The sequence below is a fragment of the Crinia signifera genome, chromosome 7, assembly GCF_055691185.1.
Source record: "Crinia signifera chromosome 7, ASM5569118v1, whole genome shotgun sequence".
NCBI lineage: Eukaryota > Metazoa > Chordata > Amphibia > Anura > Myobatrachidae > Crinia > Crinia signifera.
The window spans coordinates 166,294,027-166,306,204 of record NC_139223.1 but is presented as its reverse complement, the minus strand read 5'-3'; the positions used below and the strand labels follow the sequence as shown (position 1 = coordinate 166,306,204).

General features: G+C 38.4%; 1 protein-coding gene across 1 annotated transcript; it reads right to left on the bottom strand.

Annotated features, from left to right (window-relative positions):
* Positions 1 to 1,380: 1,380 nt before the first annotated feature.
* Positions 1,381 to 2,334, bottom strand: LOC146021288 (olfactory receptor 13C2-like). Its single transcript, XM_083155082.1, has one exon. It carries the CDS (start codon positions 2,332 to 2,334, stop codon positions 1,381 to 1,383), a length of 954 nt encoding a protein of 317 aa, XP_083011208.1.
* Between the last annotated feature and the right edge of the window lie 9,844 nt (positions 2,335 to 12,178).

Here is a 12,178-nt window from a genome sequence, read left to right as displayed (position 1 = left end):
GATGGTGTTATCTATTAGAAGCCTATTGGCTTCTTTACACATAATTACATGAGAGGGATCTAAGAGGATCCCTCCCAGTATATGGTATTACTAAATACTGCTATGCGTATGATCAGTGATGGGATGTATTACATTTACAATACAATAAATGTTACACCCCTGCCCTCAGTCGCGCTATCTGCTGCTGTGAGGTGGTAGTGTGGTATGGAGAGAAACAGAATAATCGAGAAAAATTGAAAGGAATCTGAAATGTTTGGACAAGAAGACTGTCTTCAATACTTAACAATTAATCTTCCAATATGTGGATAATCTCAGTCGACACATGCAGGATGCAGTCGAACAGGTGCTGTTTAGCAGGATGCTTACTCAAGAGGATACAGTATATACAAAAGCCTGCTGCATCCTGCTAAAACACAATGTGTGGACACCAGAACCTGCATCCTTCTAAAACTTTGGATAAACTTGTCTAACTTAAGGTCAGTTAGGTGGTGGGGTACAGTGGTGTTTCTGATTGTCACTATATTTTATTACTGGCAGCCAAATGCGCTGTTTTTTTCTATCATGGACCACCAAACAGCATCTTGGAACCCCAGGGTGGCACACAGTTTAGGAACTACCGTAATCTCTTGTACAGTGCTTCTTTTGATTGAAAAATGCTGTGACAAACAGACTTGATTTAATGCTAAATCTCACAGCTCAGTTATTTATGCATCAGATTTTTGGCTGTCATAAATGTACTCATTTCTATATTTTGCCCCCGAATATAAATGATCTCTGGATAGCCTAAAAGTCTGGAACCTTGATTTATTTATTATTTATTTTATTTACAGTTTCTTATATAGCGCAGCAGATTCCATTGCGCTTTACAATAGTAGACAGAGATAAAACAAACTGGGTAACAGACAGACTTGGAGGTAGGAGGGCCCTGCTGCAAGCTTACAATCTATAGGGGAAAGAGGAGGGAAACACAAGGACAGGCACCAGTAATAGCATAGCAGTCCCACCAAGTTACAGGTCCAGAAGGGAAGCTAGATACTATATAAGTGTCTCAAAAGGTTATGCGTGTAGAAATTAAATATGATAGGCTTGCCTGAAGAGGTGAGTTTTCAGGGAACACTTGGAAGTTTAGAGGCTAGTGGAGAGTCTTATTGTGTGTGGAAGGGCATTCCATAGGGTGGGAGGAGCCCGATGAAAGCCCTGATTGTTTATGTGCTTCAAACACTGCAAATATACATGAGCTCTTAAAATGTGGTGTCCACAGTCAACATTAATAAGGACAAACATATAAAGTTAAGCGGTGTTCAGGGGAAGACCAAAAAGTTTGGTAATTTAATTCCAGGATGCTCACTCAACACCATGTAATATTGGTATTTTGTCAATCTAATGTCTAAATTTAAAATAGCAGAACCTGTTTCTATTTCTAAATTTCAGAAAAGCTGCCCTTACATCATTATTCCTAAGTGTATATATTATAGGATTCAGCAATGGGGTAAAAATTCCATAAAATAAAGTAATGAATTTATCTGTTCCTCCTAGAGAGCGTGATCTAGGTTTCATGTAGGCGGCCATACATGAGCCATAAAACATTGTCACAACCGCCATGTGAGACCCACAGGTGGAAAAAGCTTTCCACTGCCCCGCTGTAGATGCAATTTTTAAAATGCTTAAAATGATTTGAATGTAAGATATTACAATAAATGTGACTGGGATCATAAGAAGAATCACGTCAACAACAAAAATTACGAATTCAATTAGCAAAATATTTTCACAGCCCAGTGATAATACTTCTATCACTTCACATACAAAATTATTAATTTCATTATTGTCACAACGATTTACATTCAGTGTAAGAGAAACAAGTGAAGCAGAGAAAATAAATCCACATATCCATGTCCCAGTGGCTAATCTGATACAGACAGTCTTACTCATGATTGTGGTATACTGTAGTGGATAACATATAGCTACATAACGGTCATAAGCCATAACAGCAAGCAGAATACACTCAATTTCCCCCAAGGATAGAGCAGTAAACATTTGTGTTGCACACTCAGCATACAAGATAGTTTTCTTTACGGACATCAGATCCTTCAGCATCCTCGGCACAGTTGAAGAGGAGTAGCAGAGATCCAGAAACGAGAGGTTGCCCAGGAAGAAATACATTGGGGTGTGAAGGCTGACATCAAAAAGGATTAGAATAATTATGAAAACATTTCCAATTAATATGATCATGTACACAAGTAGAAAGACAAAGAAAAGAATAACTTGCATCCTAGGATCACTGGTAAGACCGAGAAGAATAAATTCCTTTATAATTGTATTATTGTTCCAAGGCATGTCTTAAAATAAAAGAGATCTGTTATTAAAACTTTTGTTTAGTATTGTCGCTTTTTTAGTTGGACAACCTTAATAGTAATTCACCTATAAAATAAAATAAAGACACAAACATACACACCATCAAAGTAAAAGTTTAGTAATCCACAGTGCACACTGCCACACACATAATTTCCTAATTTGCCATGTGGTTCTTCGGGTCTCTTGTTCAGTAGAATCCATCATGGTACCTGTGAAAAAAATACTCATCTATATCCAGTGTAGATCAGTCCTCTACATTCCATATAGGTATACACATGTTTAATAAAATGCAAGTTTTCCGAACCAGATGTACTGAAAGTACACTTGTATATACATAATCTCCCTTCCCACGACTTCAGGGTCCCTCTGTTACAGTACTTCTGTCACTTAGGGGATCCAGGAGTGAATCAGGGAGCACCACATATTAGCACTCTCCTGATTGGCTGAGCTCTGCTGTGTAGTCACTCAAGGTAGAGCTCAGTGAATACCTAAATGGGGTGTAAATCCCCATTTAAAATATGCCAGAACTTTAACCTTGTATCCTAACCCCATACTCGACCTACTTGACAGAAGTCACCCAAGGGCCCTGGCAGTTGAGGGAATGGAGAGTGTGTGTTTGTGTCTTTGTTTGAATATTTGTTTTACTGCGGAAGTACAAATACCAGCATGCTGGTACTTGTGGTTCTCCAAGTAAAAACATGGTAGTTCCACAGTAAAACAATATATTGAATCTGTCTTTTACACAAAAAGCTATCAACACACCACCCACCACCTATGGGTGAGGGGACAGCCCAAATATTTAGCCCTGGCCTTTGGGTGCAATGGATGGGGTGGATGGACCCCTTTTTTGGTGTCCCCAGTCTATCAGGGCTGACTAGTTTGGGTGGTGGGGGGATGCTATGGCCCCAGCAATTTAAATGTGTTTCCTAGCTGTGACATTATCTTACTGACTAGTAGAGCCCTGTGCTGGTTTTAAAAAATATGGGAAACTCCTACATATTTTGTCCCCCATATTTTTGGAACAATGACCAGGCCAAGAGCCCAATGCTCAGTCTTTAACTACAGGGAACCCCTACATAATTATTTCCCTGTATTTTTTTAAAAAGCTCAATGAGCCTGGGGCTGGTTAAGTTTAGGAGGAGGGACCCCACACCATTTTTATTGTCATTTTAACTCTTTTTTTTTTTTTTTACTTTTACACATAGAACATTGCACAAATCTGTGTCTATTTGACATTCATATTTTGAGCTGAAATATCATCAGAGTTTGCTGATATAAGTGATAGTAAATGTCTGTGTTATGCTGGTGCCTATGTAAAGTCATCCCAAATTTGGCCAATAGTCTATTGATTCCTATATGTATGCTGTACCACAAATTTCATTCAGATTTGAGCAAACTCTGCAGATTTTCGTTTTAAGTAAATTTCCGAATTGTGATTCCTGGCCGAGATTGCCTAGTTCATAACCATTCAATCTAAATTCAATAGTAAATTGTACTCATAATGTTCATCAAAGGATTTCTATATATATAAATGCTATATGCACAATCTTTACATATCATATCATGAAACATGGGTATCTTTGGAAAACAAAAACTGTCTGGAAAGATTACTTTTTTTTTTTTTATTTGTACAGGTCGAGTATCCCGTATCCAAATATCCGTTATCCGAATTATTCCGAAAACCAGACATTCCAGAAAGTAAAAAAAAAAATTTTTTTTGCTAAAAACTCACTGGGGACATTTGTAACAGCATCACTGGGGGCATGATATGTAACTGGCACTATATATGTGCAAGACAATGATTGCTTGGCATTCAAATTCAGTGCTGAGATAGTACACAAATTTTGTTTCACGTTTTGAAACCTTGTTTTTTGAACAAATAAAATATATTTGTGTGTAATTTATGTGGTAATAAAATATATTTGTGTGTATTTTATGTGTGTATACAGCATAAACGCAAGATACTTCAAAATACATCATTGAAATATTAAAATATTCCGAAATACAGAATAATCCGTTATCCAAAATTCTCCTGGTCCCGAGCATTTTGGATAAGGGATACTCAACCTGTATTACATTTTATTTTTTTCACTATTTTTTTAAAGTAAGACTTTAATTTTTAATAGTTTATTTATCCATTTTCAGGTACAAACATCAGACATGATCGTATATTATACATGTCCACATTTAAAAACATACAGTACATATAAAACCCACACTACATATAGAAACAATCACACAATACATACAAACTATCAGAACTTACATAAATAGGTTTTTGGGTTTCGGAATCTCTCACATAATTTTTAAAGCTTTTGAGTTTCAGGTTTTCGTATTTTCTAGTTTTTCTAAGAAGGTTCCTATGGATTTACATTAATACTCAAATATGTTATTTAACATTTATACATCGAGGTCATTTATGACCTCCCAGAAGGCATCTCCCTCATGTTCTATATATTGTTTCCAGACTTCCCATTTTTTAAGTGTTTTCACGTTTTCTATCGGATCATTTGTCTCCATTCTATAAGCATAATTTATTTTATTTACTATCAATATCATAGGTGGGTTTTTTTCTTGTCTAAATGCTATATGCACAATCTTTACATATCATATCATGAAACATGGGTATCTTTGGAAATCAAAAACTGTCTGGAAAGATTACTTTTTAATAGATTCTCTTTAAAAAAAACAAAGCATTCTCATATGTATTGTGATTCAAATCTTAAACTCAAAGAAGCAATGGACTTAAAAAAAAACCTGCAAGTTTATTTTCATGTATTTTATATTCTTATACTATTCCTGTTAATAAATAGCATCAGCAAATCATGTTGTTCTATCTGCTTAACCCTGTAATGCATGAATTATGAAATATAATTCAAGATATAAAAAAAAATGTTTTTTCTTAGGTTCAAGGTTTTAGTTTTTTTAGACTAAAAGAAGTTATACATGTGTCCACTTTAGTGGCAAATGTAAAAAATGCCCCATTTCAATGGAACCGTTTTTTTTTAATCATATTTTTTTCTTGCAAAGATAATATAAATTACTTGTAGTTCTAATTTGTTCTTATTATTTTGCTTACTATACTATTTCTCCAGAAAAAAAAAAATTCTCTAAGTTTAAAGCCATACATTTTAAGCCTATGTACAGTATGGGTAAAATCCATCCAGAAACAAACAAAAAATCCTCAGTATTTAGAACACAAACAGAAAAACCAGATGGTTGATATTTAAATCTAATGGCATTTGTTTAACTGATATAATGACCATAAATATAGACATATACAGTATACAATACATAGATCATATGATATCCATTGATTTTGCCATTCTTGCTTTAACCATAATTGAAAGGCATAGGAGACTAGAGAAAGTACACATTTTGGTTTGTAACAATGATTTATTTTAAATGTATATTGTTGTTCAGACAAATTAACAATATTACTTGACTACACGATTTGCCAAAATGATAAAATATTATAATGGAAATATATGGATGCGCTGGAGTATTTCCTTTTCATTGAAACATCAAAATGTAACACTGTCTAGACAATATAAACTAAATATATAATATACAAATATAATCTAAAAATTACTTTTAGATTAAGAAATACAGATGTCGGAGTAATTACAAATGACATGCTATACACGTCGGGACAGTCTGTGTAATAGAAACAGCTTCTAAAGAAGGGTTTTGGCAAATGTCTAATAGCAGTCATGGGGATAAATTTACTAAAGCTTATAAAAATAAAAATAGGTCATGTTGCCCCTAGCAACCAATCAGATTTTTTCTATCATTTTCTATTACATGCTAGAAAAATATAGACAGAATCTGATTGTTGTTGTTATGAGCAACACACTTGTTTTAATTTTTACAAACTTCAGTAAATTCGGACCTCAGTTTTAGAATGTTCTGAAAAAATATTTTTTGGGGGCATAATACACTATAAAAAAATCAGAATGAGAAAGAGGATTATTATTTGTCTAATTACAGTATGATATTATTTTGATTAAAAATATAGTTAATTACAGTGACTCTTCTAAGGTTAGAGAAGATGTGCGGAACATGGCCATGTTCTAAAAATTATCTGCCACCATCCAACGACAAACTTTTATCACCAGTTATTGCATTGTTGCAGGCAGGACAGATAAGATGAACTTTCAGTTATTTGCAACAAAATAAAGATGCCGCAAATGCCTTTCTGACTACAGACCCCTTCAGCGGTGTTTCAGAAATAAATATTTTTAAAGGCAAACGTTGATACATTTACCGATCAAAAAATCTTAATTGCAATTTGTCCTAATATTTTTATCTAAAATAATTCCACAGAATTGATTTGACAAGTTTACAAAAAAATTGTCTAAGGAGTTGCTTTGGAAATGCCAAGGAGACTTACCTAATACTGGCTGCAAACGCATGCAAATGTCCAACAATGACTTCTCAGCTTGCAGAAGATCCCCTAATAAATCAGTTACATTATTCCTGAGTGTGTGATCCCCTAGTGCATATAGCATGTCTCATATGTACAATTACACCAATGCTTTAAAAATATAAAAAATAAAGACAGCACCTCTGTGTTCTGATTCACCAAGGTATAGTCTTCCTGGGAGATTCTATGATGTTGCTCTTATGGTCAATTTTGAATTACTTACAAAATGTCTCAGGAGCTCAATAAAGAACTATACAGAAAACCTGAGGCTGAAAATGCTTACACCAAAGCCAAGTACTCAGTGATGGGTCATCTTGTTGGCTTTTTTTGGAAGAGTTTTTTTCCCAGTAGTCTCAAACTTTCAGTCAAAACCATCCAGGGAAGAGGCAAAGATAATTGTAGGGTACAGTACAATTGAACAAACTGCATATGAAAGCCAAGTGAAGATATATTACAGCATTAGTATTTCACTATTGCAAAGCCAATTTGTGGCCGGACTGGGTCATATTTACTATCGGTGAACACTAATAATATTATGGCTACACTGCTAGATAAAAATGGGAATATGGTGTGGCAAAAGTGCTCTAAAGGACCGTACACACTGAGCGATTTTTTCCAGCGTCTATGGACAGAGATGATCGTTGTCATCGCTGGGGGCAAAGCCACTCAGTGCATACACACTGAGCGGCTGTCCCCCTGCCCAGTGCTGCCAGTGGGGGGTGGAGCGCAGCCCTATGGAAATCTGTCCACAAAGCCGCTCATCTGCTGTTAATACCAGCAGATAAGCGACTGCTGGCAACGATGATGCGGGAGTGCGCAGCAGTGCTCACTGCTCATCGCTGCCCTGTACACACTGGGCGGCTTTCATGCTGAAAGCCACTCAGATGAGAAAACTGAGTGGCTTTCACATGAAAGTCACCCAGTGTGTATGGGCCTTTAGAATCATTGTCACAGCACACAAGAGCCTGGCTCCAGTGGCAGAACTCCCGGAGTTAGTCATCTAACACCAGGCGCCAGCCTTAAAGGGGGCACTGGCTCCATTGCCTCCTTATGTTCTGCTCACACTCCTGCATTTAGAGCCTGGTGCTGCCTGGCGATACCTTCATTGTATGCAGCATTGCGTCATGAGCCCCCCTTCTCCCGATGCTCCCTCTGTCATCTGGTTGCCCGATGCTCGCTGTACTCACTGCTCTGCGCGACAAGTTGGGTCGGTGGGAGACACCACAGCCAGTGTGGGAGTACCTAGTGAGATTGATGCAGCTGCAGCAGTGCAGGAGCCGGTAGCCGGGTCGGAGACACTGCAGCATGTGAGGCCAGTCAGTGAGGAGCCAGGCAGGAGATGAGTGACCATCAGGGCAGTGTAAGTAGGACACCAACCTTTGGGGGGACACACTTAGACTCACATGGCTCTAAGTATGTATACATCTATGTGTGTGTGTGTATATATATATATATATATATATATATATATCCCTGTCACTCCTCTTTATCTCCTGCAGCCGGCTGCAGACTCACTCCCCCCTACCAGAGTGTCCTGACTCCTGACCTGCACTGATCTCCACTCATCCTCCCACACGTGTACTCTATATATGTGTCTCTATGGTCTACACATATGCCCTGTACTTGCAGCCATCATCCTATAGCCATGAACAGTATCAGGTGGAGGAATGTGACACAGGGTGCAGTAAAGCTGCATAACAAGGGGATTCAGGGTAACGAGGTGCAGGGAACAGGCAAAACTAGTATCTGGTCCAGGGGTGCAACAGACCACCCATGTTCTGTGTATCCAATTTGGGTTAAGGCATTAACCCGTTACAATTGTTAAAGGTATATGATTCAAGCCATTCTATAATCATGTATCTCCCCAGCCCTGGATCCCGGTGGACCAGATGACATGCATCTTTTAGTTATCTAATGAAATCCAGATGTTCTGTTGAAAACAACAGGATATGTTATGTAATACTTCTAGAACTTTCTTGGGAACTTAGCCTTTTGCACACACAGATAAAATGGACAAATATCCATTATCTGTGCAAACTTCCCTATACGCAGTTAAAATTACCTTACATGGACATGCATGACGAGATCGCTGTAAGAGTGTCCACCCTTATCCTCAAGTTATAAAAGTAACGACAACTCCACACTAGTTGAGCTTGTCGTATGGTGGTCGTGGGTGTCACATAAGGAGAGGAGTTAAGCTGTGATGGGGAAGCCAAGACGTGAAGATGTCTTGTTATGTGGTATTGTATTGAATTACATTCTTGTGTATGATGATGAATACATATTTATATCTTTTATTATACTTCTGTTAAATGTCCTTCTTGCATGAAAATGGCGATAGCACTATGGCCCTTATTCTGATTGACGCGTACTTTACCGCATACTTTCGGATCGCGTCTTTACGGCGTCTGCGCATGCGTGGAGAACGCAACGCGCATGTGCCACGCCTTGACTCCGTACCAGTTCGGCCAAATCCCGTCCAAAACTGTTCCCCGCAATCAGTCGGGAAATATGGGCGTATTATGGGCGTCATGCGGAATGACACATGGGCGTAGTTTCAAAGTGGGCAAAACGGGGCGGAAACATGGGCGGACACGGGGGAGTACACTTATGTTGGGGGGCGTACATTCAGATACCACTCCGAATGCACGCGATCAAAAAGGGCAGAAATGTGCGGTGTCCACAAGTGTACTATTGCTTTGCGGACACCACTCGTTCATGCGGTAGGCGAACGTACCGCCTAATGACTACAAGCATTAACACCTGAACCCAATAGAATCGACTCCTTTACTCATTACTCACTAATAGGCCGCTTGTCAGTGCTTTATTTGAAACCATTGCACTTGAATTGCTGTAAGGGTTAATGTGTGCAATGCATGTGTTAGGCATGCTTGTAAGGATATATTGGCATCTAATTGATTCCAATTCCAAATAAGCATTTTTTGATGAGGATAGGTAATTGAATAAGTGGGTCATGTGATGTATTGCAGAATATACATAATAGTGGGTTGTTTGGCGTAAATACTCCGCTTACGGGCGGTAGCACCGCTTGGCTCCCGTTCGGATGCGGTATTCCCGAGCATACTCTGTAATACTCTGTAATACCGTGCAGAATCGGAGTGTTTCTCCCGCACACGCATGGTTTGTATGTCGTCCGTAAACACGCCCTGTTCTTAAAGAGTGAGTCCGTCCGAATGCGGAGGACACGTGGGCGTTTCTACGGACGATGGCCGCACGCGGCAAAACACCGTGGCGTGCGGACCGCTCCGTATGAATGCGGGAATATCCGCACCGATCAGAATAAGGGCCTATGTGTGGTAAAACATGCTTCAACAAGTGGGGGCCCGTAAAAAAAAGAAAGTGGGAGTTTGCAAATTGAGTTCTTATAAAGCATTCCTCAAAGAGGGGAATTTTAAAGCAAATGCTGTATACCAACAGTAATGTGATACCAGTTTGAGGATTGCTTTGTGAGAATTCAGATGATGCCAAATAGAATATTGAGGGACCGAAGTGCTGTTTCACTGCTCATGTCGGAAGGAACATGAAGAAAATGATTTAAAATTGAAAATACTGTACCTGTTGTGTTCACCTTATATGTATGCTTGGTTTGAGTGAAAGTATGTTTGTTGGACCGGCCGTTCACGGGGTCTGCAAGGTTCAATCTTTACTTTTGCTGTATTACTTATGGTTAACGCGGCAAAGTGAAGTTAGTTAAGACAGTACCGCCATCGTTAAAATGTAAAATCACATAGATCACCGTCCCATAAGTCTTAGGAAAGCAACACACGAGTGAATGCAAAAATAAATAAGGTGAATACACTAGGTATATAAATATATATATCAGGTATATTGGTAAATTATTAATCATGAACCATGGAAAGTGTGACATTGCTATCATGCTTAAATTAATTGATGCCGTCGTATTTGGGAAAGATAGTTTAGCAACTCCTACAGTGCTACGTGTATTATGTAATGTATTGTCAGGATGTGACAAATCAGCCAAGAGACAGGAATCTCTGTGTTTTTATTTTATTGTCTTATGAGAGAAACAAATTACAAACATGCATTGTGGATTACCAGAAAACAAATGTTATATATGCATCCTGCTATGTTTAGAATGAATTCCAATTTTAGAATGTCTGGAAGATATTAATTCTGTAGTTCATATTCTGACATTTGAACGTGTGATTTTGTGTCCGTCTTAAGGTGCCCATGCACTAGTAAGGTCCAAGCAAATGGTCAGCTGTCATTTGCTCTCATCCATGACCAGGTTTTTGTTCCGACCGGACAGATCTGCAGATGGATCTGCGTGTGTATGGCAACCTTTGCTGTGCACAGAACTGCAGCTGTGCGCTGATAATATAATATTGTCAAGGGCAAATATTATATTATATCTCTGTCTGCAGACAGAGAGGAAAATACTCTAGACCAATTTAGACCAATTTTGTGCTAGAGTAATTACGCTTGTTTATCCGCCCAATTCGGTAGACGTACCGTGAAGTTTTTATTGATACAGCCACACTGATCGAATAACTCTTCATTTGGGGGGGCAAGCAGATTGTATGCCAATTGGGCATTCGGAATAATGCAAAACATAGGCTCTTATTGTGTTCAATACTGTGATGCATAGTGTTGGATTGATGGAGTATGGCGCTGAAGACACTTTGTGGCGCCTTATAAGTAAATAAGCTACTACTATGTAGTAGCGTACATTACTACCCTCGGGGTGGGTGGTTAATTTATAATTTATTTGTCCTGTTTTATCTGGCTAAAACAGAAGATATCGGGTAGATATGACAGACTGTAAAATCACACGTGAAATGTTTATGTAACTGATATGAATATTCACCGACAGTTAAGGTGCATTGCCTGACAGCTCATATTAGTTATTGGTCTTCTGCAAGTCAGAAGGATACATTCCCTCTAATGCCGCAATGTGTGTCAAAACCTCCAGAGCATTGTTTTATGTAATAGAAAAAAAATATTATCAAATTCAACTAATGTGATATGGCATAATGTTCTGCAAATACATTGGCAGGGAGGGTGTATCTGGCCAGTGCACCCCCCCCCTTCCTCGGCTGATACTAATGCCTGTGTTGTAAATGGTTAAAAAGGGGTCAAACCCATCATGCTTGAGTTTGGCATCAGTGCGGTGGTACGAGGGAACATTTAACATAGATTCATTGAAGATTTAATGCAGAGTTATTGCATGTAAAGGAAAAAAAATCAACAGATTGAAATAAAACACGGAGTAATACCCGGAGTAATACCCCGTCCGTGATTTTACAGGATTCTAGGGTTGGACGGACCAGCCAGGATGGCCGCTGTGGACTCCCTAGAACCAAGTTGATTTGATATATATATATATAAATATATGTATATGTATTAGATAAAAGTTTG